At 48.6% G+C, this 26,342-nt stretch overlaps 1 protein-coding gene and 2 long non-coding RNA genes across 3 annotated transcripts in view; 1 reads left to right on the top strand and 2 right to left on the bottom strand.

The window, feature by feature from the left end:
• The window catches only part of LOC104691838, a 14,021-nt gene extending 10,741 nt beyond the window's left edge, over positions 1-3,280 (bottom strand). The window contains exon 1 of the long non-coding RNA XR_752274.3: positions 2,905-3,280. This is a non-coding gene — a long non-coding RNA (uncharacterized LOC104691838). The remainder of the gene's footprint in view (positions 1-2,904) is intronic.
• The window catches only part of LOC120410597, a 12,524-nt gene extending 2,127 nt beyond the window's left edge, over positions 1-10,397 (top strand). Inside the window, exon 3 of the long non-coding RNA XR_005602899.1 lies at positions 10,165-10,397. This is a non-coding gene — a long non-coding RNA (uncharacterized LOC120410597). The remainder of the gene's footprint in view (positions 1-10,164) is intronic.
• COTL1 (coactosin like F-actin binding protein 1) lies at positions 6,333-26,287 on the bottom strand. Its single transcript, XM_010403601.2, has 4 exons — positions 26,111-26,287; positions 25,703-25,785; positions 15,822-15,979; positions 6,333-7,668 (listed from the first exon to the last, which is right to left on the bottom strand). The coding sequence occupies exons 1-4, from the start codon at positions 26,185-26,187 to the stop codon at positions 7,558-7,560; spliced, it is 429 nt and encodes a 142-aa protein (XP_010401903.2). The 5' UTR covers positions 26,188-26,287; the 3' UTR covers positions 6,333-7,557.
• Between the last annotated feature and the right edge of the window lie 55 nt (positions 26,288-26,342).

The following is a 26,342-nucleotide window of genomic DNA, read 5'->3' as shown; positions in this document are numbered from 1 at the left end:
TGAGAAGAAAATGAAATGTTGGCAGAGAGTTTTTGGAAACAAACATCAACTGGAATATTAAGAGGCTCGATGCAAGGAGCAGATTTATGGTTTCATCTGACAGGTTTGAGCTCTTAAACAAGGAAGATAAAGATAATAAATGTGGTAGCATTTCTGATTTACAGCTCTGATGTGAGATAAGCTGACTGCTCTGGGCAAATCACAACTGAGATTCCCCATCAAACCACTTCATAGCTGTATCCATATTAACCCAGTGAGAATCCAGAAGTTGGATTCTCCAGAAAGTTTTTGTTTTAGAAGGAAGGTACAGCCAGATGCAAGATGCTTCCTGAAAAGCAGCTTAAAAGAGAAGGAAAGTGCTGATTTCTGACTTTAAAACTAATTTTGTGATTCAGCCCAAAAAGTTTTTCGTCAACCCTGTTATTCCAACTAAAAGTGTTAGGGGAAAAAAAGGCAAATAATTCTCAAACAGAAGGTGGTATCTGGTGACAGCCAGCACATGGATATGGAAAACAGCTGCTTGTCTGGGTAGTACAGGGAATATTGACACATAGATATGAGCACTGAAACCCTGCTGCTGAAAAATAAACAGGACTCACTTTGCATCTAGAAGAGAGAACAGTGCTTCTCTCTACTCTTGCGAGGTGTTTCTAATGGCCCACAGAATAATTTGTGACTTTGTGACAGGAATCTGACCAAGAGTTATGGTTCTTTTTCTGAAAAAAATACTGGTAATTTTTGCATAAAACTTTAGGGCCTTTTGCAGGCTTTTTGCTCCCAAGAGTTTGATTTTGGTTTGGAACTCAGCAAAATTGAAACATTGCCTTTTTAAGTTAAACACACTTCTGGTGCTCTTTGTTATGGGAACACACCCTTCTCTGCTACATTCAGGAGGAGAGCTGAAAATTCACACGTTGCCACAGCACACTTTAAATCTTGTCTGAGCCCTGTATTCTGTAGCCAGATTTCATCTAAGTTCCCTTAAATGGAACTTTTCTTGGCGCATAGTAACCCAGAAATCCCGGTGAGAAGGCAGCGTTCACACCTTTGCTTAGGGCTGATCTCACCACTGCTCCTTTGCTCTCACAGTCTCGCTCTGCTGAGGACTCCCCTGAGACCTGTTTTTGGCAAAACGCTTTTTTTTGGATTCCTGATCTTGGCAAAACGCTTCTTCCCACGAAAACCGACGTCGGGATGAACTTCAGTGGGACAAGATTCAACTCTTATTGTTTTTAAATCATGTCACTAATATACTTACTGGAGCTTTGCCCTGGTGTAATAAAACCTAGTTTAAATTGCTGAAGGGTTCAGCTGCTGCCTCCAACAGCTGCACGGCTGTAATTTGCCAATAGGATGTATTACATCCTGATTACAGTTTCTTTTGAGTGATAGGCCAAAATTACAAGACAGAAATGTGGCTAACCATGATAAAGGAGATAAGTCTATTCATCTCCTGCCCACATTTAATATTTGCACAGCAGATGCTGTTTGTTCCCTTCAGCTGCATTTCCAAGGAAATTTGCTCTCATTCTGAAGAAGTCTTAAGGTTAATGAAAAACTTTATTGGATGTTTTGATGGTGGAGAGAGGGAGAAAGGTGAAATATCTTGGAAGGTTTCTCTTTGTTTCCCAGCCCAGATAAGCTTACACAAATCAACCAGCCGCTGTAAGACAAGCGAAGTGAGCTACTCCAGGCCAGAAACAGAAGTCTGGGAAAGCTGGAGAGCAAGGATGAAGGCCTGAGTGGGCTGCAAATGTCATTTATTGCCCTCATTCCCAAGCCATACACAGGCTGCAATTAAACCTACTCTGGTGCTTTGGCTCACTGGGCCATAAAGCCAAGCCTGAGATCACAGAATCCCAGGTTTGGGTTGGAAGGGACCTCAAAGATCATCTCATTTCACCCCTGCCATGGGCAGGGACACCTTCCACTATGCCAGGCTGCTCCAAGCCATGTCCAACCTGGACTTGGACACTTCCAGGGATCCAGGGGCAGCCACAGCTTCTCTGGGCAGCTAAGGGCTGCAATAACACCTTGCACCCTTATAGACCAGAGAGGGCCCAAAAGTGTGGGATTTGGGGGCAGAGATCTCACTTCATAGCTCAGCAAGAGATATACTCCCCTTCCACAAGGCTTTGGTTCCAGTCTGGGGAAATCTATGGGAGATCCCCCAGACCCTTTTTCCAGCTCCCCCTGCTCTGTAGAAGATGCAGTGCCAGGATCTGGGCAAGGAAACGAGACTGGAGCTGAGCTTACAGCCCCTGCCCTGACTGGAGCTGAGCTTACAGCCCCTGCCCTGACTGGGGCTGAGCTTACAGCCCCTGCCCTGACTGGAGCTGAGCTTACAGCCCCTACACTGACTGGAGCTGAGCTTACAGCCCCTTCCCTGACTTGGGGCTGAGCTTACAGCCCCTGCCCTGACTTGGGGCTGAGCTTACAGCCCCTACACTGACTGGAGCTGAGCTTACAGCCCCTGCCCTGACTTGGGGCTGAGCTTACAGCCCCTGCCCTGACTGGAGCTGAGCTTACAGCCCCTACACTGACTGGAGCTGAGCTTACAGCCCCTACACTGACTGGAGCTGAGCTTACAGCCCCTGCCCTGACTGGAGCTGAGCTTACAGCCCCTACACTGACTGGAGCTGAGCTTACAGCCCCTGCCCTGACTTGGGGCTGAGCTTACAGCCCCTGCCCTGACTGGAGCTGAGCTTACAGCCCCTACACTGACTGGAGCTGAGCTTACAGCCCCTGCCCTGACTTGGGGCTGAGCTTACAGCCCCTACACAGACCGGAGCTGAGCTTACAGCTCCTGTGCTGACAGCCTTGAAACAGCATCTTTGAAACAGCATCCCTGTTTGTGCCGTGTGGTGGAGCACCGAACTGAGCCGGTCCCATCCCGTAACTCACCAAGTATCCTGCGTGTCCTTTCACCCCTCTCCTCGGTGCTTTGTTGCTAAATCACTGCACCACCTCGAGCTGGAGAGATCAGATCCCCCCAGGCTCGCCACAGCAGAGCCTCCTTAAAGCCGGCGGCTAATCTGGCATTACACACCCTTGGGGACAGCCGGCTATAAAACCCCGGCGGTTTCCAGGGGCCAGCGTTGCCTGGCTCAGCTATTTTCTCATCTCCAAAGGCTCCCTTCCTCCTCCGAGTGAGAATTTGCTGCTCACGTGTTGCAGGCAGCTCTGACTCACAGCAGCCTGGTTTTCTCCACTCTCCAAGCGCGACTTTGCCCCTGGGTACCAAAGCTTTCCCCCCCGGCGGGCTGCCCTGGTACCCCGAACACATCCCGGGGGGGATCACCCATTCACTCCCTACCTTTCCACCATCTGCCTGCCCTGCACAAAACCCCCCAGTCAGGGCTGGCTGAAATGAGCTCGTCTGCTGCGTGACTCTGTATTCAGCACGATTTTTGGAGGCTATTTCTCTCGGCTCTTTTGCTTCCTCCCTGCTAAAATTGGATTCTGCATCGGATCTGCCGCACTCCTAATGGGGAGGGATAGCAAATCCTTCGGCGATGCCAAATATAAAGCAGCCACTGAGCCGTTTCCATCTGTTCCTTGCCAGACACAGCCCCCAGCGCGCTGCTGGCGCTGCTGACACTGTCCCAGCTCTGGGGGAGGCATGGCAGGGTGTCCCAGCCCCGGTCCCCACACAGGACACGGCCCCACTGAGCCACAACACGGGGGACACCGCAGAGCACAGCCCTCGAGCCTCTGGGCAGCAGCAGCTCCTTAGAGCCTGAGGAAAGGGCTGATAAGGCAAAGCCAGGCTTTGAATGCTAAATGGACACAAAACAGGGCACCTGACTCGATAAAAACCACGTTAAAAATGGGAAAAAAGGGAATGCCTCTCTCAGATGGTCATTAGCATCAATCCCGAGATGCAGCGTTCTCAGCGTTGCTGTGATAAGGGGAGGAGTGCACACACCCAGAGCCTGAATTCCCAGGGCTGTGGGGCCCTGGAACACACGGGCTGCTATTCCTGCTCCAGTTCCATGGTGAAAGTCCCTCCTAAACGAGGATACTGTGCTCCAGGAGGAACCTCAGTGCAGTCCGGTTTATGTCAATAAGTAAAAATACAATATTCAGGAAGAATTTCTTCACCGAAAGGATTGTCAGGCATTGGAAGGGGCTGCCCAGGGAAGCGGTGGAGTCACCATCCCTGGAATTGTTCAATGAACAACTGGAGATGGCACTCAGTGCTCTGGTTTAGATAACATGCTAGTGTTGGGCCGAAGGTTTGATTTGGTGATCTTGGAGGTCTTTTCCAGCCTTAATGATTCCATGATTCCAATCTTCCTGAAACACTCTGGGAGCTCCCGATGAGCAGTGTAACAGCAAAAATAGGCAGTATTAATTCCTTCTTTGTCTCCACCACTGGGTGAAAATACAGCCCACAGCAGAGTCCCTGATGCATCTGATCAGAGCAGCCACTCGCAGCCACTCAGCTGCCCTGGGGTCTCAGAACAGAGACAAATTCCAATTTTTGTTGTGCTCTGGTGATATACCAAGCGTGAGATCCCAAACCCACCACAAATAATTGGTCTTAGGCTTTTGCTCTTCGTGTCCCAGTCTTTCTGCTGCTCCATTTTTGCCAATTGTGTCTTGCATTATTAATTGTAAGCACAGAAGGAGAATGCCTGCAAACACTGTGGGGTAAATACTCTTCCAGCCAAGAGGGAGCAGACCCCAGAGATGAGTTTGAGGCTGAAGAACAGATTGTGAATTACATCAGGCTTGTGCAACCCCTGGACCAGCTGAGCTGCTCCTACCCCCCAATGTAAGGGTTTGAATAACATCAATAATGTCACTCTCCTGAGGGAAATGGAAACCATTCCTAATACTGAAGTATTATCAACATTCTAGAAATGAAGCCATTTAATGGCTAGTTCAGATTACTCCTCAGAAATGAGGAGTACACAGGAATGGAACACTTAATTCTGGAAACACATTTTGCCCCAAACACTCCCAGGCATCCCCTGGGATGTGCAGTCATCAGCTTGGGCTGGGTGTGTCTCCAGGACATTCTTTGTGACCAAGATAATCTTCTGTTTGAGGGTTTGACAAGCAGGGACTTGATTAACCTGGCTGTTGCAGTGTTGTCAGAGGGACAGGACTGTACAAACAAGAACTCCCCGGTGGTTTTCAGCCCTGACCCGGTGAGGCCAGAGGCAGAGCAGCAGCAGTGCTCCTGTGCATCTCATCCCAGCTTTTCCCCACAGTGTTCTTCGTAACATCAGCAGGGCCGTATCCCCAGGTAGCCTGCCCAAGATGATGAAGTTGACGCTGGGAAAAACCCAACCCCACTGATTCTGTTATTATTCTCATTCATTAGGCTGCTTTTCTTTCCATAAGGATTTATCCTGATATCACAAATCAGTAATTCCTTCTCATTTTTCTCATGTGTTGCCCATGCAATGCTGTACTAGTGCCTGCAAACTGGATGTTCCTGTGTGCCAGTACACCACAGAGGTGATTCAAAGAGGCAATATGGGATTCTTCATGTTCTAAGAACTGGATTAAGGAGAGCAAAGCAACCAGAGCCAGGGTGATGCCTCCCCTCCCTCCATCCCTGGACCCAGCTTGCCAAAGGCAGCACAAGTGCTCCATTTGTTTGCTGAGATGCCTTTGAAGGCTGAGAAAGCTGATTTGCCACTGCTGAGCTCTTTCTTGAGCCCCCACCACAGCTGGTGCCGATGAATTTCTTGTGATGGTGCTGTCAGGCTTCGAGACCAGACTGAGATTTGTGCCACAGGCTGTCAAATAAAAGTTTATTGTGGTCACTGAGCCAGTCAGGCAAAGCCTCAGAGCATCATAAGCTCTCTGCAAAGCTCCTTCCCATTAGTTATGCCTGTCCCTGCTGTCAGTCCTGTAAAAAACAACCATTTCTCTTCTTTCAGGGCAAGGTTTAGGAAGTTTGGTCAGGAATTGTAATGCCCCATGTAACCCTGTGCAGAAAGCTGCAAAACTTGTCTGAAAGCATTGTTCTTGTCCCCAAATCTGTTCCTGACCTCTCTACATTTATTTTCTGTGGCTGCGAAATTCTCTTTGACCCAATTACAATTCCCAATTGGCATTTTGGCGCTGGAAGTGGAGATGTAGAGCTGCTGAACAAAAAGTGTGTCAGGTGCACTGTGGTCACCTCTGCCTCTCGGAGCAGAGACAAGCAGACAAGGGCTGCAGGCACTGGGATCATTTTACATCTAAGCCAGTGTTTAATTCTCCTAATAGCCCCAAGATTGCAGGAGCTCAAAGCTTTACACCAAGGATTAAGAAACCTCCTAAATATGGGCTTGTTGCAGGGAAGGTAAAAGAACAACAGAGTTGCCGAGAACTGTTCTTGAAAAACATTTATTTCTGTAATGGATTTATAGCGCTGACTCCCAAGCCCCACAGTTCCTCCCAACACGTAATTCTGGGGACAGTCACCTTTGATGGAAAAACAACAGCCATACAAAGAAGCCCCCACAAGCAAACAGTTTGGTACCAAACTGTGCCCAGGTTCTCTCTGGGCCTCTGCTGTTAATATTTAACCCCAGCTGGGACAGAGCTGCCCTGCTCCATGCCTTGTTCCCAGCTGGAGGATGTTCACTGCCAAATGCCCCAAAGAACTGAAGATGTTGTGGTTAACTGCAAAATAACCAGGGGGGGAAAGGGCAGGGAAGGATTCAGCGGCTGCTATTTTTTCAGACTCATTGAAAAAGGAAATCTATGCTTTTCAGTTTCACCTCCTGAGCCCCAGCATTAGCAAAGTCAAATACAAACCCAGAGACCAACGTACACAAAATAGTGACCAAGTGTCCAGACATTTCTAAGCCCCTCAGTTTACTGTGCTGTGATACCTCCAAAAAGCAACAAAACCCACTTCAGGATCATGGTGGATCTTATTTTTAAGAGGGAGGGACAGAGATGCAGCACAGAGCATAGCAACTGTCAAGTAATGTTTAAGGCAAATTTATTCCCATTTATTAGGAGTCAAATAATTTTTTTTTGTTTGTTGGCTTTGTTGTTTAAGCTGTTAGATAACATCTCAGCTGCACATTTATGCTTAGATGGTTTAATCAACGTTTGAGGGAAGTCATCTCAAGCTGATCTGAGCCTAGAACAGCAAATAATGTTATTCCCAAGAATAACAGAAAGAATTTTTTCAAAAATTAAAATAATCCATGTTCAGAACTCCCCCAAAACTTTCTTCCCTCAGAGACCAGGTTGAGCCCAAGTAAAACACACAGACATGAAGAAGGACACAGTGGCAAGCCTCTACACACTGGTGAACAGGACCAAAGCAGAGCCAAACCTAAATTCCACAGGTGCAAGAACACGGACAGAGTTATGAATAAAAAAAAAGGGGGAAAAAAAGAAAAACAGAGCCCCAGAGAGGAATGTTTCATGAGAGAGAATGGAAAATAAAAGTCCTCTGTATGCAAAAAAGGGAGTTCTTAGGTGCAGCCACAGAAAGCTGGGGAGTTCAGTTGCCTCATCTCTCAGGTGTGTTAGTTTGTTGTGCCTTTGCCCTCCCTTGGAGATCCAGGTGATGGTGCCAGGAGGTTCCTGCCTTTACTCAGTCTGTGCATCATAATTAGCCCCCCCTGCTTTCTTCAGCTCGTTCTTGATGTAATCCTCATCCAGCTCTTTGTGGTCACTGATCACAAATTCTTTGGCAAAGTTCTGCAAGAGATAAAGAAAAAGCCTGTTAAAAAAGGGGGAAAGTAGCTGAATGAAGATGGGTTATCCAGCTTCCCTGGCTGTGTGAGCTCCATACCCTGATCTGTGGCAGGGATGATAAATAGAAAGCTGTGGATAAGACAGGACTGGTGAAGGCAAAACCCAACACTTAACCTGGAAATATTTAATGTATCTACTTCCACAGTCACTGGCTGCAAGACCCAATCCTGCCCTGTGCAGCAGCTCTTCCTGGAGATGCACAGGCCAGGTTTCCCAAGTAGTATGTGAACTAAAACACACAAAATTACTGACCTCCTGACCGCCACTGACCCTCAGCATAATCTTGGGCAAGTCACTAATCCTCTCTGTGCCCTCCTTAGGACCCCTTCTCCTAAAAAAAGAACAGCACCACCCCAGAGCACACTGCTATCACACCCTGCCAGCCGAGGGGAGAGTGCTTCGGTTGAAGACTGAGCAGCACATGGATGGTACCAGGAGCAAACACATCCCTTCGGTGGATTTGCTGCCTGCTCCCCTCATCTCCAACACACCCCGTGGCCAAAGCCAAGGCACTGCCCCAGGCAGGCGGCTGCTGCTGTTCACAGGCTCCACTCTGCCCTGTGGTTTGTGATCCTCAGTGCCCTCTGAGGACACGCTGCGTGAACACATTCGTGCGCTGCAGGGCAGCTTTCTCCCTGCTTGAGAGCTCTCTGCAGCTCCTGGGAGCTGGGCAAGCCCCGGGCAGTGTGCTGGGATGGAAGGCTGTGAGCACAGAAAACCTTTCTGGGAGCAGAATGGGATTCCAGGGTGCCTTCAGGGCTCTTGTCAGAGCAGTGGCACCTCGGGGATTTGTTCCCTTGTCCCTCCTGCCTCCCAGCAGGGCTGGCATGGCATCCATGTGTGTGCACAGCCATTTCACCAAACAGGCTGTCTGCTGCTTGCTTTAGCATTTTCCTCCCCTTCCTAACCACAACTGAGAACGCTGCCTGAGTCTCCCTTCCCCCACCCCACAGAGCTTTAGCCAGCATGACAAACACAAGCATCCATTGCACTCTGCCAAAAAAAAAAAATCAAAATCCCAACATCCCTGCTGTAATGTCTCGGGAAATCTGCAATGCCCGAATCCCTGGGCAGCGAGATCCCCAAAAGGTGATGGGAGCTGCCTAGGAGGAGGAGGCAACGCTTTGGGAGAGCAGCAGGCATCTTGTCCGGCTCTCCCTGGCACTGGAGCAGCCCTGGCACAGCCGGGAAGGGGGGGCTCTAATTGGTTTCAGACTCTTAAGCCATGGGAGAGCTCTTTATTTGGCAGCGTCTCAAGGGTCTCAGCTCGGGATCGGAGCCGGGTAACGGAGGGGGTGGAGGAGGATGCAGCTTGAAAGAGCCTCAGCACCTCTTTCATGCGGTGGGAGAAATGGAAGGGAGAGGAAAACAGCTCCCTCCCCCCGCCGGTCCCCCGGGCCGCGGCTGATCCCGTTTCACACCGCAGGAAATCCTCGCTGCCGGGGGAGGAAGCTCCGAGCAGCTCCAGAAGCCTTGTCTGCTCTGCTCTGCCTGATGGGCAGCCACACAAAGTGCTCAGAAATACCAACCCTGCACGGCACCGTTTGCTCCACTGCCCGCAATGGTCGGGTTTTCTGGCCGTGCAGACAGCACAGGCACTCATCCACGGCTTGGCAGGGGCCAGGGAAAATGGGAAAGACGTTGCTTTTTAGGGAAAAACAAACCTTTTTTTTTTTTTTTTTTTTGAGATGGGAATGAAGAGGAAAACTGCCCAAACCATCAGGTTCAGTTGTGCTCACAAGTGTCCCTCTTCCAGGTCTCCAGGGTGAGATCTGGGCAGAGCTCTGCTCTTGCTGAGAGCAACCCAAGGATTTTCAGCTATTTGATGCTTGCTGAGGTGTGCTGCCTATGTGAGGTTTGAGCTGAGCCTTTTCAATTCCTTTTCTATGCTACCAGGTTTAACGAATTTTCCTCACCTCGGGAAGCAGATTATCCAGGACTCCGTGATTTCAGGGGGAGTCTTTGCCCTGCTTTAGTGAGAACTGAGGCAGGCCCATAAAATCATTTCTGAGAGGGATTCCATGAAAAGTGGGTGTATTTTATAAATGTGGGGAGGGTTCCTTTCAATGCCCACTCTGCAGAATCCAGCTGATTCTGAAATTAGAACTGCAAGTGCACTCATGCCCGAACAGAGGAGAATTAATCATATGTGCCACAAAATAAATATAATTACTCAGATGCCTTCTCAATTAGGCACTTACCCAGATGTCTCCTGGGTGATGATCTGTGGCCACCAGCCACGAATTCACATCAACACCACCAAGACACCTTGCAAGGATTGAACAGTATCCCCCCTAGCAGTGGACAGACAGGTTCTTCTCCCAGCCACTCTTAAATATCCTCTTAGCTGACTGGGCCACCTCTTGTGCCAGATTTGTACCCTCAGAGTGCAATCTGGGTCACTGCTATTAATAGCTCTGCTTTATTCCATTCTCTCAGGGTCCTCCTTGGTTCTTCACACCAGCTCTTACCCACCATGGTGTCTCCTCAAGCCTGGCCCCAAGGGGAGAAGATGCCTCTGGTGAGTTTGGTGCCTGGAACTTCTGATTTTAACGCCCTGCTTGACCTTCTCCAGCCACAGCCTCCCTCATCACTCTGAATTTACTGTCTGAGCTCTCTGGGGCCGAGCTTTTGCTCAGGGTGCAACTCCTAAGACACAGTACATAACTCTGATGCTCGGGCCCTTGATTTGCTGACATGTGTCTTCATTTTACATCCTCCACTTCCTTTTCCCTTCTCCTCCCCCCAACCCCGGGCCTTCTACAACCACAGCAAGCCCTGCCAGTGAATTCTAGCCTTTGTCTTCACCCCAGTCACCAGCAGCCTACAGATAACAGAAACAATGATGCCATTTGTCTCTATCACTCTCACAACACAACAGTGACCACAATCTCTTTGCTTTGCCTCTCGAATCATTGAACAGGACACAGAAATACTGAGGTTCACCCACGGTTCCCCAGTGCACCTCTCTGGCACGAGCTCCTCTTTGTGCCTGAGCAGAAAAGAGTCACAATTTTGCAACCCCATCCCCTGTGTCAACCTCCACACCAGTACAGACTGAAAGGGCTCCAACTACGCAGGAGCAAAAAAGGAACCTGCATTCCTCCCTGGGAAGCACAAAATTTGTGCAGAAAGCTCAATCCCTCTCTTCCAGCCAGCTTAAAGGGGGGGGGGGGAAAGGGTGGAGTAGATTTTCTTCCTCTCCCAAGCCCTCAATGTTTAGCATATGGGCCATAAAATTTCCCCAAACTGTCCAAGGGAAAGTGTGTGTGGTGCAGATATTGTACCAAACAAGGTCTGCAGAGGCCCGTACAAATCCCAGCTTGGGAAGCCTGAAGCCAGGAGTAAAATCCTTGTATAGTCTACAGACACTGGGGTTCTTAGCAGCTACAGATGGTGCCAGGTAGTTGAGCAGCTTCTTGCCATTTTTTGTTTATTTTATTTTTAGTGGGGCTTGCAGCAGCTTCTGCTGATGTTCCAAATCCTCATTTCCACTGTGCTTAATGTTGTCACTCCCATCCACTGGTCATCTCACCCTCAGTGCAGATGCACTACAGAGGAGGTGACATCTCCCAGGTTTCTTTTCCAGCATGGTCTGAGTCTCAGGCCTACAGCAAACCTGCTCCTGCACTCAGCTGTCAGACTCCAAGCTCAGCAAAATCCCTCTCTTCAAATCTACTCCCTGCCAATTTTACATGGACCAGTTCCAGCCGCTGGGAGAAGCCAGTCCAAACCTCTGGCAAACACTTGTCTCAGCAATGGGAACTGCATTTCAGCTGCTCTGCAAATTCTCCCTATCTCTGCTTCATCCCACTGGAAGAGTCACAAGCCTGTGTGTCAGACACGGGGCGATGAGAAGCTGCTGATCCTGACCCCCTTCTCTAGACTAGGAGTTCCTGTAAATCCACATCCACTTGGTATGGTCATTACAGTAAACCAGAGCAGGAAAAACAGTCAAAAAGGAGAATTTAGTTTGCTTTCCCAGCAGGATCTCACTAACCCTCATGAGTAAGACTCTCAAAGCCACCGTGACATAGCCATTCCCTGTGAGTTTGGTTTCCTGACTGCCTCTGACAAAGCTATTAAACCTTCTGATTTAATTCAGATATTTAATCTTCTGGTCAGGACTCTGTACTGATATGAAAAAACCAAAGCACCTACGGGGAGTTCTGTGTGTGGTGCCTGGCCCGAGATCAGGGACAGGGACCCCATCAGTGGGTGCATGAGACACCAGCAGTGCAGTGAGGAATTCAGAGGAAAAGGGAAAGGTGAGCAAAAAAAGATCTGGCCATGAGCTGCAAAGCAGGAACTCAGTAGAGCTGTTGACACCATGAAAGCCAGAAGAATTCCTCACCAAAAATAATGATGAATAAAATGCCATGAATATTTGCTCACAGAAACAGAGCTGTTTTACCCTGAATATGAATTAGGGAAATAACAGAGCATATGACTTTGTGGGGGAAGGAGTGCTGATGAAAACAGAGGAGAGTCAAAATCCATGGAAAATCAGACAAACTGGCAAAGGTTGGGCAGTCCCTTTGCTGAGAGAGTCCTGCAGGACATGAATTCTGTCCTGTCAGGAAAAAGACCCCAATGCTGCCTAAGGAAGAGTTAAAATCTCCTGGTAGGAAATGCAGTCATGGAGGGCAGCAAGTTCACAGAGAGGAAGCAACACTCAGAGGGAAACCAAGTCCTGTCTCCAGTTCTTTGGTGTTTACACTAAAACCATCCCATTCCAGCACCGGGTGCCACTCCCAGTGCCCCAGCCCCTGTGCCTGGGCTCATCCTTGCTGTGGGGTCTGGGGACCAGAGTGCAGCTGTGCAGGGGCCACCAGTGCCCAGGGGTGGCTCTCTGTACACATCTGCCAGGTCACCCTGTGCACAGGTGACACATGGCTGCTGCTGCTGCTCCTGCTGCAGCCTTGCAGAAGTCACTGTTCCATGAACTTCCCAGTTGTTTAGATTGTTCTAGGGACATGTTTAGACTCTACCCCAGAAATGATCTCCCAAACATCTTAAGCAACTGCCTGCAATGGGAAATTGTGTGCCACTTCTTCCCCCATTAGGTCTGTCCTCGGCATGGAGAGAAGCCCAGGGGATAAAAGATGGAACAGTGCATCCCCTGCTCCCTGTCTCCATTTGCACAGCAGCCTCACACAGGACTACTTAGGCAGACCCTTAAGACAAACACTTGTTCCCCATCCTGGCCTCGCTTCTAATCTGCTCCCAGCTGAACTACTTGGACCAGGCTGCAGGCTTGATCCAAGATTTCCAGCTGAGTTAAGGAGGAAAGGATGGAAAAATAAATGTCTGGGGGGGAAAAAAAAAAGCTCCTGATAGCTCCTTAAATGCATTTTTCTACAATCCAAAAGAAATACAATAAACTCAAAACCCATTTTCCAACAACATTAAAGAGGTAATAAGGGTAAGTCCAAATAGGGCCAGAGGACCTGGCTCTCATCTAGTACAGATCAGAAGAACTACAGCTATTTTCAGCAGATGAGATCCATCCCTGTCATTTTACAGTTATTACAGCTAAAAATCAATTGTCCTTTCTTCCTGAGAGATTTTCTGGCAACCTCCTGCACTTACTATGAGCACTGCTTCCCCAGCCACCTCCCTATGGATTTCACAGCACCTGCTCCCCCTTCCAAGGCAGGAATACAAAAGCCAGGGCAACCCAGTTCCTCTCTCTGCTTTGTAATAGTTCATCCCTTTGTTCACAGCCCATAATCTACTCTTCACCAGTTAATATCTCTTGTGTTTTCCTTATGGCAGGTGCTTCTAGGAGCCCATAATGATCCCTGTGTAGGAACACTCTTTATCCCAGGGCTGCCCCATGGTGGGTTGTGCTGGCAGGCGGTGCCTGAGCTGACTTTCACTCTGTCTCACAGGAACAGCAACATTTATTGGTGTTTGTTCAGCTCTGAGCAGAGCTCAGCCCCAGCTCATCAGCACAGCACAGCCCAGGATACAAAACAGGAATCCCCTCACGCTTTGGTGTTTAATAAAGACCCACGGTTGCTTTGGCAAATAGTACAAGATAGTGAGGGCCCTTCAGGTTTTGCTGACGGCTTCCCAGAATGAAGAGCTGCTCTTCTGGAGTCCCAACCTATCCCTTGTGAAGGTCATAAAATCAAAGCTGTACAAAAAGCCTCCTTGTGCCACCCTTTCCCAGGGTGAGGGCACCTGTGGGCCCTGCACAGAGCCAACTGCACCTACATCCCCTTCAGGGTTTGCAGACCAAAAAACTGCCACCTTAGGGTACTCCTTATTCCAAATGATGAACCAACACTGACTCAGATTTGTAGTTTATCATTACAAAAAAAAAAGTGTATTTTTTATGTATAACTCACATCTCAAATAAAAAAGTGTAAAAAACTGAAGACTGAGAATGTACCTGAGGGCCAAGAGAACTACTACGAGTGAAATAGCTCTGGGATAAATTCCCTCTATTAAATTTCAGTTGGACTTTCTTGTCCTTGTTTATTTTGACAGATTATCTGCAAGGTCACAGGCATAAAAAGAAGAAAATAGTTCTGCTTTTATCTCACTCCACTCAGAGGGATTCAGTTGCATATCAAGAGTTATTCAAAGTACTTGTCAAGATAATTTCTTCTGGAGAGCAGATCACCATTGCCATGACACTCAGAAATGCTGTGCAGGGGTTTGTAGACAAGGCTGCTCAGTAAAAGTGTATCGAGCACCAGTTGTATTGTTTTTGTATCTTAGCACAGGCTAATTGGAATATGAAAGCTTTTAAGTAACAGCCAAGAATGGCTAATGCTTCACCAGATTATTAACTTGTACAGACTACTAATCAAAGATGAAACAAGTGAAATTGCAAATTATATGGAACAGACCCGAGGGACAGATCTGAGCACAGTGCTCAGGAATGCTATTCAACTCAACAGGAATACATTGTCTAAACAGAGTTTTAAGAAAATCTTGGGCTTAGTGACTCATATAAGAGTCATTCATTAGTACTCTGTAATTTCATCTTTGGCTACAATTACACAGTTTCAGCTGCTTCCCATGAGCAGAACCTTGCTTTCCTATCTCTCAGGTGTCATTCTGGAACTTTCTTTGGAGAACAGACCCCCTGTGAGTCGTTGTCATTCTGAAACATTTAGCACCAGATCTTATCGTATGGAAGGGCAGGAATGCATTATCTTCTTCATTCTTCTTATCTAAATGTAATATTTTGTATCATATAAACTTCCAAAGAGTTGAGAGGGGCTTTATTCTTACCCTTCATAGTGTCCTGTTGGGAGATTTCTTTACACAGGCAAGAGCTCAGTTACTGAGAGAGATTAATTTAATCATCAGCCCCTTCTCCAAGAGCATAAACAAGACCATTTCTCAGGCTCTGGCAAGCCGGTTCTATGTTTAGTTGGAAGAGCTAATCTTGCTTTAAATACTTCTCCAGAAAAAGCATTCCTAACATCAGCATCCTCTCCATCACAGCCAGGTTTCAGCTGTGCTTCTGTGCAGCTCCCCACGAGTCACTTCTCTCCTGGCTGTTGTTCGTTCTCACTTGCACTGAGCACATTTCTCTTTCCCCTGCTACGCCCAGGGCCGAACAAAGCCAGTTCACATCTAGTTAGCTATTAAGAGCTGTTAGTTAATTGGTACAATAGGGACTTCAGACTCTGGGTGATTAGCTCCAGGAATTCACCGTGCAGAGACAAAAGGCCTCCAGAGAAGTTTAAACAAGGGTGTGGGTTTTCCTGTTTAATTTTACCTGCTTAACTTAATACTGCTCTGGATCATTCAACATTGTATTATTTCCATATCGAGGAAGGGGATGGGAGACATCTTAGTGGTGACAGGGAGGGGAGTGCATGAATTCCCTCCTCGTGAAATAGCTAAGGCAGCCTTAAGCTCAAAAGGTGCTTCTTTACGCCTGAGTGCTCAAAGGGCAGATGTTAAGCCTTCCTAGGAGGAAGACAGGCAATAGGAAACTGTCTTCTTTTTAAAGGATTAACTCCTAAGTTGGAGGATGATCCAATCCTTTCCCCTCTCTCCCTCCTGCTGGTGTCTGTACAGAAAACAGCGATGCGAGCTGGTGGTTAAGAGAAGAAGGAAGAGGTTACCTGTACTACTTCCTTGACCAGAGTCTTGTCAGTCCCAGTTTTGGCTCTCTGCAGGCCGCTGACATCCTCTCCAATCCAGGTGATGAGGGCAAACTTGACTCTCTTACTCATGGCATCGCCGGTGGTGAATCGGACAAAGCCGAACAATCGCACATCATCTGCAGAGGGAAAAAGGGATACAGTAATTCAAACCAGGAACATCCCTGCCTTCCCGTTTTCCTGGGTGAGCCTATTGCTCTCACACACCAAGGCCAGGTGCTGATCCTGTGTTTCAATGCCAGCATTTGGGAATCAGGGGGCAGTACAGGGGCTCTGCTCATGTGCCCTGTGCTTACAAGGTGTGCTTTGCCTGGGTTAGCTCTGCCTCTTCTGGGTTCTCTGAGTTACTGGGAGGAAGCTGGCTGTGCTGGACACCCCACAGCACAGTGGAAATGGCTAAAACACAGCCAGCAGGCAGGTCAAGAGCACAGAGCGAACCCCAGTTACACATTCAGCCAAATGGTTCATCTGCAGGTCTGGTGAAGAAGGGAAGGAAGAAAGTGATTTCCTGGCATCTCTTTCTTACAGAATAGCAGGATTAGAGGCACATTTGATAACATTACCAGAAACTGGCCACTGTGCAAGTCTGATCCTTCCCCCTCCTTCCATTCAGTAACATTCTGGCTCACTTGGAGTATGAGTTTACAAGAAGGAGGGGAGAAGAAGGAACAAAAGAAAAATCTACAATTGTCCAGGTGTAGTTTTCTACTCCTTCCAAAGCCCTGGAGAGAAAAGTCCTGGATTTTCGAACTGTGCTGATCTTTGTCTCACAGCTGGCTTGTGCTACACCACACCAGACTAATTTAGCCTGGCCATATGTGTGACAACCTTGCAGACTCTTATCTCAAACAGTTCCTTCCTCCATCTCCTGGTGACTCATGGATCCAGGCAGTTGGAAGCCTTCCTGATCAGGGGCACCATCCCCCTGCATCCCCAGGCTCCAAGGGATGCTGGAGTCTTCCACCAGGAGTGGCAGAAAGCAGAGCAGATGGACACTTGTGCAATTGTGGAATATTCTTAATCATGGCTTCTTCATCTCTCAGAGGACATTCGAGGCCTTTTAGAGGAGGTGACTCAAACCAGAAGAACAAACCTGCTGTTTGAGACGACTCCTGGTAATCCTGGTACACTTGTTGTGACCAGTTCAACATGCCTTGGAGGGATTTGCTGGGTTGACTAATTGCCAGGTGAAAATGTAGGCTCCAGGTGCAGGAATGACTGCCAACATCCCCAGCACGCTCCTTGAGCAGCCAGGACAGGAGCTCTGGAGACAGGGGAGAAGCAGCTCTGGATTGCTCATCCACAGGAAATAAGCTGCTAGAAATCAGTGTTTAAAAAAACAAAAAATTGGGATATTCTCTGCAAGCTGACGTATCTCAGAGCTTCTTTAACACTTTGATTTGCCAAAGTATGAACAAAGACAAATTCCCCTCGATAAAAGACTTTTTTAAGTCTGAAAAAAAAATCCATCTCTGCTCTTCCTGTTTTGTTCTCTCTGTTCTTTTTTTTGTCGTTGACAGAGAAATACTGGGCAAACCAGAAAATGGATGTAGAGGGGTGTGTGTGAGCCAGTACAGTGTTTAAAACAAACTCCTCTGAGGATTTCAAAATAGAAACAAAGAGAAAGCTCTTATTCAGAGGGAAAACCCAGATGGATCTTTGGAAGGAGAGAAAGAGTCGTGTATCAACAGCGCAGGCAAACCAAACTTCTCTCTGTTACCCTGCTACTGGGGAGTGTAGGAAACTCACGTGGAGACTCCTGTTTCTGACAGCAAATCCTCTTCCCAAGATTGATTAGAACCATAAATGAAGCGACAGCCAGGAAATACCCAAGGTGAAACGAGACAGTAAATCCTCTAAGGTTACAATTAACAGATCCAGGAACAAGCCTTGCTTCCCCAGCTCCCACAGCAAAGGAGGCCACGCTCTGCCCAGAATTGTTCTGTGGCTCCTCTGGGAAGGGTGCTGGAAGGCACTTTAATGTCATCAAGTGCTGGGACGTCCTGCGCTGTACTGGTGTCACTGCCCTTCCCACCTTGAGCCTGTGGGGTTTTCATCCCTGCCCCTTCTACCAAAGGCTGTTACAGAGCCTGAAGGCTGGAATATGCCCCTTTATAATAAAGAGAATGGAAAAAGATAATGAACGTGAAAAAAACAGTGCTTTTTCATAGCAGCACAGAGAGGAAGTTCCAGGGATGCCCCATCCCTGGGAGTGTCCAAGGCCAGGTTGGATGGGGCTTGGAGCAACCTGGGATAGTGGAAGTTGTCCCTATCCATGGCAGGGGGAGTGGAACAACATGATCTTTGAGGCCCCTTCCAACACAAATCATTCTGGGATTCTATGAATTTATCTGTCAGAATAACTCCCATTTTACATGAACCCACAGCTCACTGGCAGCAGCAGGATTTGCTTCTCAGCAGAACTTTCAGTGCTTGCCCATCCTGGTTGAAAGCAGCTCTATGACACTAAAGAGAGCCAAATCCAGCAATTCCAGCTTTTACCCATGAGATCACCTGAGTATGAGCAACTCTTACTTCACCACGTTCAGTCCCAGTAAGTTTAATGAGCACCTGAGGTTGGACTGGGGCTCTGAGTCACCTCTTGGGCAGAATTTCCTGGGGCTGCTTCACTTGTGGGGGCTTGAAGGGGTCACACCCCAGCTGGGTCCCATCTCCTCCCGTCTCCTCATGGAGTTTGTATCCCCACTGAAGGCAGAACAGGCTCTTCAGCTGCCACAGTCTTCAGCCCAGTGTATTTAGCACAAACGCGATGCCTTAAGTCGCTGTGCCGTGTGTGAATCGCGGCAGCGTTTCAGCAGCTGCACACAAAGGCAAGAGGGAATGTGGATTGGAGCCCTGAGCAATTAACATGTCTCTGTTTCTAGAAGGGCATCAGGGATGGATGGAGAGGTTTTTAGCACTAGCTCAGCCTGGGTATAAGCCTCTCCAACTGCAGGTCAAAATCCCTGAGCAGAAGTGGCTGAGTTTCACAATTAGTCTGAAGCATGTTCAGAGTGATAAGGGGATAAAACACGAGTTCTTTCATGCTCCCAGATTTCCTCTTTCACAGTTAATCAGTTCTACCCTGCCACATCAAGTCCCCACGCTGGAAGTCATCAATGCCATCAGTGCCAATTCCCCGGGAAATCTCAAGGCATTAACATCCGCCACTCCCTTCTCACGCACAACCACTCGCGGTGGTTTTAGGAATTTGCTGGGAGTGAGGGGAGCAGAACGAATCAGAGAGAGACAGCCTAGATTTCCCCTGAAAGAGGAAATCCTGCCTAGAACCCCCTTCCTGGCCACTGAGCCATGCATTTCAGGGCAGAGAGAAGCAAATACCAGATCTGGGGGGAACAGAAATAGCAGCTTTATTTGAGATCTCACAAGATCCAAACAGCAGAAATTAACAATGTTAACTCAATTAATACCACGACTCCTTTCACAATGGCTGGACAAACAACGAGCAGCACAATGAATGCCTCAACGAGCATCACTCAGTATTTCTCTCCAAACTCTTTATTTATCAGTAAGGCAGGATTTTCCAAATACTCTGATTAAGCTGCCCTTGGCTGTCAGCAAAGCTTGATGCCAAACTACGGAGATTTCCTTCATGGTATCCTTCCTTTTTTCTACATCCACTCAAGTGCTTTGGTTCAGCTGTGCTGAAAAATTCCCCGTTAGATTCAAATGCAGTGACTCATCAGCAAAAGATAATAGCTGCAGGAAAGAAATACACTGGCAGAGCATCACGGTTCTCAGGCTGAGGGCTCTGAATGGCCAAGCCAGAGATGTGCCACGATGGAAACACTGCTCCCAGCTTCACCTGCCTGCTGAATCAAGGTCACCTGCAGCAAGGCAGGTGATGGACTGACCTGCTTTTGTCTTCTGTCCAACAGTGAATTACTTCAGTGCATGACGGGTTCCATGAGGATTGAATTTGTTTACTTCAATTGGATTAATTTTAGATTAATTTGTCAATTTTCCACCTCTTCAGTCAGCCCTGTGGTCACGTGGCTACAGGTGCAGACACAAACGTTCCCTACCTCTTCCTACACTGTTTTTTCCTCTTAAACCCCGTGCTAAGCCCACAGATCTTGTGCAGTGCTGCCTTGCTGTACCCTGATGTGTTCATTAAATCATCTCAGACGTGTCTGACCCCAGGGCCACCAAGGGCTTTGCTGTGGCACCAAACCTTCTCCAAGTAACACAGGGTGGCTGATGTAAGTGCAGGGACACAAATGGACAGGGAAAATGACCCCACAGGGGCTTCTCTGGTCCAGTGAAGCCAGCAGGGGGTTGCTGCTACCCCAGTGACAGTCATGGTTTCTCTCCTGACCTGGGTGTACACTGGAAGGCAGAGTGGGAGCAAAAGGAGATCCAGCTCTTCCCTGAAGGAAGGAATGGTGGTGTTGGGTGTCCAGACAGGCCCAAAACAAAAGGCAGGCAAAGGGTACAGAGCTCTTCTTTCCCTGCTCCTGTGCCTCCCATGGGATGGCAGAGGCAGACCCACAGACATGACATTTTAATTAAACATCACAAAACCAAAGAGTTACCATCACTGCAGACCTTGACTTGATGAGTTACTCCCACAAAAATCGGTGAGAATATTCCCTAAGCCCACACCCTGTCCATAGCCAGGGCCAGGCTAAGCCTGGGCTCCAGCTGGCAGCCAGGAGATCGCTGTGACCCTTCCAAGAGCACGTTCACACAGGCAGGGAGGGCACAGGGGCAGGGTGACAAATTCCATAAGCCACCCATGGCCCCAGGTCTTCCTTTAAATAGCCAGTAAGGGAAAGCAGGAGAGATGAACATGGAAGAGGAAAAACAAAAGCAGTAGGAGAGTAATTTACAAGGCCCATTTTAGCAACTTAAGATGCAGCCAAATGCAGATAAGCACCTATCTCATTATATGTCCTCGTGTGTTTTTACAAATCTTTCCTGCAACCTGAGGTGCCAATGTAACCTTGGTGATCTCTCAACTCACAGCTCCTACTTTTTTAATGTGCAGCTCAGGCTTTATGGGACAATTGATCTAAATCCCAAAAAACCTTGTATTTTTATTAGGAGCCGATTCTATTTCTATTTTCTAATATTTTATGTCAACCCCAAATGATTTTATAGGGTATTTATTTCAGACCAAAAATTTTCTGTTCTTCCTGCTGCTGAATGCCCAGTGTGGTTTTGGTCTGATCTTTTCAGACACATGAATAACTATCCCATTTCATGCCATCATTGCAATTATTTATCTGGACTGGGGCTTTCCAAATAAAAGGCTCATTATTTCTTTTGTCAGAGATGCATTGAAAACAGCTGTTCACATATGGTATGGGGGGGCCGGGGGGGGGGGAATCCAGTCTTCTGACCACTCTACTGCTTAATGGCAGAATACACACTAAAAAAAATGAAATTAAACCACAGACAGAGCCAATGTGATGCTCTGCTGCTTCCTAACACAGACACTGAGGCAATGTCCAGGGCAGTCAGGTACAACTGGCACACACAGAAGCTTCCCAGGATGTCATTTCTGTTGTAACTCATTCCACTCTTCTCAGCAACAGCATCACCAGTTATAAGGCTTTGAAATTAAAAACATAAAAAAAAAAAAATCCTAAGAGCTTTCACATCCTTCTATACAATAACTTTCAACTCTTATCTGTTTCTGGCTTCGAATGCACCAGCTCAGCTGCTTTTTTCAAAGTGTACTGATGGCACATAGTACTGACCACCAAATTAATGCTTCCTCTGGAGGCAGGCCATCTGCAGAGGCAAGAGCTGGAACTGGGAAGTAAAATGGATCAGAAGCCTTGAATTAAGTCCTTGTTTAATGCAGAGGTAATCTGTGCTGTTAAGCCCAAGCAAAACAGTCCTCAACCAGAAGACGCAGGGGGTGTCTACACTGAGTGTTTAATGACCTTGACACAATAAATGTCTTTGGTCTCCAGACTCTTTGGGTCAGACAAGGGCCAGCACAGGCAGGACATTGGTCATTAGGCAGGGCTGCAAGAGGAAGAGCCACCAGCAGCCACCTCCTAATCATACAAGGATGTGCCAGTGGCTTAAACCGACCTCCTCAGCTTTACTTTGGGATAGGCTGGAGGAGAGGTGCTCACACATGTGGGGCTGGCCTCTGGAGGACAGAGAAGATGAATGCCTGGCTCTAAAGCAGGGTCTGCTTCCTCCCAGCCAGTGTTTGAGTTGTCTTGTGACACACAGACCTTGACAGCACCAGCACGATAGCGACTGACATGCACAAGTCCAGGGTTCAGGCTGTGTTGCAGCATCACCCCGGGACCCTGAACAAAAGGGCACTGAGGAAGCTCTTTTTTCCATGTTTCCTTCCTTTATGAGTGGCAATTGCTGTCCCCAAACAGGGGGATGGGAAACCGTGGTAGTTTAATGATGCTCTGTGTTAAACTTCTCTGCTCCTACCCAAAGCTCAGTGAAGAGCCTGGGGAGAAAAGGCCTCCCCAGCAGGATCTGTAAGATGCAGGTCTGATGTGGGACATGTATCTGAGAGCAGAGCAGTGGAGGAATGACCCCACAGCAGGGACAGCAGCAGCTCCTGGCTCAGGGCGTGGGCCTCAGTGCCCCAGCTCAGCACCTCTGTCACATGTGCCCCTCCAGCAGCCCCAGAGTGGGGCTGGAGGTGTGCAGAGCTGGTTTCCGACACAGCCCTCCCTGAACTGCTGCTTCCTCTAAAAAGAAGCAATTTCAGTTTCTCTCCTTTCCCTTTGTCCCCAACCACGCTGGTTCCCCGAGGAGGTTTGCAGAGTCAGTGATGGGCTGGGCATGGAAAGGGTTATGGATGGGGGGAAAAAAGCAAAAATACAGCCCTGTTACCAACAGCCCCTTCCAGCCCCCCCAGCCTCTGCCACTGCACGAGGCAGGACATCCACCACAGGCAAATGCCTTCCAAACTGGTAGAAAAGCCCTTGCCACTGGAATGAGCACACAGTGACCCCGCCCGTGCTGCCACCCGATGCCCGGGAGGGGAGCAATGTGCACGAAGGTGCTTTTAATAAGAATGGTTCTTAACGAAAGGGGGGCGCAGATGTTTGCAGCTCAGAATGCCGCTGAAATGGCTGGTGCAGGAAGTGGAACAGAGCGAGCTCTGGCAGTGACTCTTCGCCCTCTGAGATTTGCAATCCCAGCTCCGGCTCTCACCTTCAACCACCAAATGATGCTCAGCTTCTACCAGAGGCAGCTGCAGCACTTTGTGGCTTTCAGAGCAGTTTTTCTCACACAATAGGAATTCAAAACAAGGAAGTTTATTCTGATAGCAGGGTTTTTTAAATTTTTAATCACATTTTCTGAAGCTGTTTGCATTGATAGCAGCTCTTCTCCCCTCCAGTGAAATGTAAAAGGAGATGGAAGAGATCAGGAGGAAAGAGATGTAGCAACAGGAAGGAATAATATTTAGCAGCTTTTCCCATCCCTTGCTACTCTTCTTTAGTGACTTCGTTTCAGTAGAAATATTCCAACCAACTTTACTTCGACTTCCTTCCAGATGGGAAGGAAAGCTCCAACTTCACTGCTGGTACAAGGTTTGATTCCTGACTATGTCTAGCGGGCCAGGTGAAGGTTTTCTGCACAGATGGAGGCTCCAAAACTTCCATCTCTTCCTTCCCCAGCTGCTGCACCCTAATTCGCGGGTGGAGGAAGAGCCTTTCTAGCGTTCAGCCAAGGACCAGGCACCTTAGTTTGCTTTTTTTTTTAAGCCTCTAACAGCTGTGCTCCAGAGGTGGTTTTGAGGACAGTTTCTTGGCCCTGGTCTGCCAGAGAACAGCCCTCACCAGGTGCATGCCAAGGGAAAGGGAAAGAAGGAACAGGAAAAGGGAGCAATGGAGCGGCTCTAAGGGATTTAGCTCCCCATTAGAGGCTAACAATAGGCCACAGCCTACCCCACAAGTGCCCTGTATTTAACTCTTCCCTTACCGAGATTATTTCTAAAATACAGAAAATTTCCTGTTTTTTCTGTCTTGGGGCCAGCTTGGTTTGAACACCCTGTTTATAAACGGGTTTGGCCCGTGCCAGCGACGGCAAGAACACAAATGTGGCCGCACTCCAGAGTGCAGTGTGTGCCTCCATCAGCTGTTATCCTCATCCTAGCCAGCCCAACCAGTGCCTGCAAGCCCCTCTGCCTGCTCAGCCACTTCTAAAAGGATTCCCTTTGCCACAGAATGGAGGAGAGGAAGTTCTTAAGGGGGTGCCATCCAGAAAAAAACATTGAAAATCAGCTCAGACAAAAAGAAAGACATAGACTGTATAAAGATAAGGAGAGAAAAATAAATGGGGAAGGCTCCCCTGCAAGCCTCAGGTGTCTGGAGACACCGGAGATGCTCAGTTATGTTGGCCAGGAGAGGAGACAGAGAACATGGCACTTGGATCCCGAAGTCACTGACCTCCCAAGGGAACAATTAATCACTGCCATGAACTTCCAAAGTGCTGAGCCCTGGGATTCCCTGGATTCCAGGTAATTGCTTTTTCCCTTCTGTTGCCCACCAAAAAGAGTTGAGTGGGAAGGAGTTCCTGCAGTGCAGTGACCATCTCTCCTGACACCAACTACAACAGGAGTTTTCCTCTCTTAGTTTTGAGAATTTTCCCTGCAGGTTCTCCAGAACAGCTGGAAACGATGCAGCTGTGTTAATCTCAGTAAGACCCCACTGCCAACATCGTAGCAGGGCAGCCTAAACCATCTTCATTTCATGGCTCCTTTCCAAGGACTAAAATACACTCTTCTCCTATGATTGATCAGACCTGTCCCGCCCTCAGTTACGTTCCTGGAAGTTCTCCCCTTCCACTCAATAAAGCACAGCCAAGCCCCGGGACTCACAGCCCCACGGGCAGGAACTGCTGTTTCCACAGCCACGGGGCTGCCGGAGGTATCCCCGGGAACTGCCCCACCCTGAGAGGGCAGAGACTGCTCAATGCACGATTCCTGCACAGTTCAGACACATCATTCTAAAAATACAGGTGAACCATAGCACTTGATTGTACAGTAACTGGCTGAGCGAGGAAGACTTTGTTATAATCCAGTATTAATCAAAAATGCTCCGTGTCTCACATCACTTGGTGACATTGTTAACCAAAAGCAGCCAAAACAGGAGGAAAACCGAGATAAAAATCAAAACCCGCTTTTGTGAAACTCATCAAAAGTCACGACCAGACGAAGTTAAACTCCTCAGTTTATTCCTGTTTTCCCCAGGCTTTGTTCCTGCCCTGAATGTTCCGCAGCCGGCAGCTCAACAATCGACTGCCACGTTTAAACCTGGAGCCGCAACAGTTGCGGTTGTGCAACGCCACCTCCGCGATTGTTCGCAGGGCGGTATTGTTCGAGCCCAGCTTTGCAATGACCACCCTCCGCTCAGGTTTCACGTTCTTAAAAAATCCCCCCAAGCCTTCCAACTGCAGTTACTTTAGTGCTGTGATTTTCAGAAGAATTTTAGAAGTATTTCATTCCCAGTGATCTGTAAGACCGCATCTTTCTAGCCACAAAAATTGAGTCGGTTTTGCCCTGAAATTGCATTGCCAAACAAGGCGACCGTTGCTTATCAAGGTTTTATCGGGTTTATAGCCGAGAAGCAGTGAAAGATTGTGCAAAGAGGGGAGAAGGAGCCGGAACGGTCTTAAGTCTAAGGGTGAGACAAAGGACCCGCTGGACTATGGACTTGAGGCAGTTGCACTCTGTGGAGCTGAAAACGCGACCCCGCAGGGCAGGGCAGGCACGGGGAAGCAGCAGCACTAATCCCAGTCCCCCCAAGCTTCCTCCCATCCTTTCCCCCTCGCACCGGGCAGCAGGAAGGGCGGAAAGGGGCCAAAGCGACGGAGACGGAGCTTACCTGTGCACTTCCTTTTGAAGGTTTCATAGTCTACCCCTTGGTCTCCAGGGACGATTGTAGAGCCATTGTACTTAAAAGTCACCCTTCGGGGAGGGAAAAGACAAAGGGAATAATACAGTTAAAAGTCACCTTTCGGGATGCGGGAAAGGCAAGGGGAATAACACATCTAAAAGTCAGCCTTAGGAATGGGGGAAGGGAAGGCGAAGAATACATTTAACAGTCACAGTCTTTAGGAAGGGAAAGGAGGAGATGGGGAACAATAGACTGAAAAAAAACCCATCCTTTCGGAAGAGGGGGAGAGGAGAAGGGGACAAGGTCTGTAGAAGTCCCCCTTTGGGAAGCGCGCAGAGAGGACGGGGAATCCCATCGCACCGCTGCCCGTCCGGGGGGATGCCGGCGGTCACCTACCAGTTCACCTCGGTGGCATCGTCCCTGACGAGGTTGTACGCCTCCCTGCACGCCTCCTTGTCGATTTTGGTGGCCATGGGGGCGAAGGGGAGGGGGGCAGCGCGGAGCGGCGCGGAGCTGGGGGGGCCGCGGCCGCCGCTGCTGCCGCACCGCGCTGAGCGAGCCGAGCCGAGCCCCGCGTCCCGCGGCCGTCCCGCCCCCGCCGCCGCCGCCGCCAATGGCTCGGCTGGGC

The sequence above is a fragment of the Corvus cornix genome, chromosome 11 (genome assembly GCF_000738735.6).
Source record: "Corvus cornix cornix isolate S_Up_H32 chromosome 11, ASM73873v5, whole genome shotgun sequence".
NCBI classification, from domain to species: domain Eukaryota; kingdom Metazoa; phylum Chordata; class Aves; order Passeriformes; family Corvidae; genus Corvus; species Corvus cornix.
This window is presented reverse-complemented; position numbering and strand designations above follow the sequence as displayed.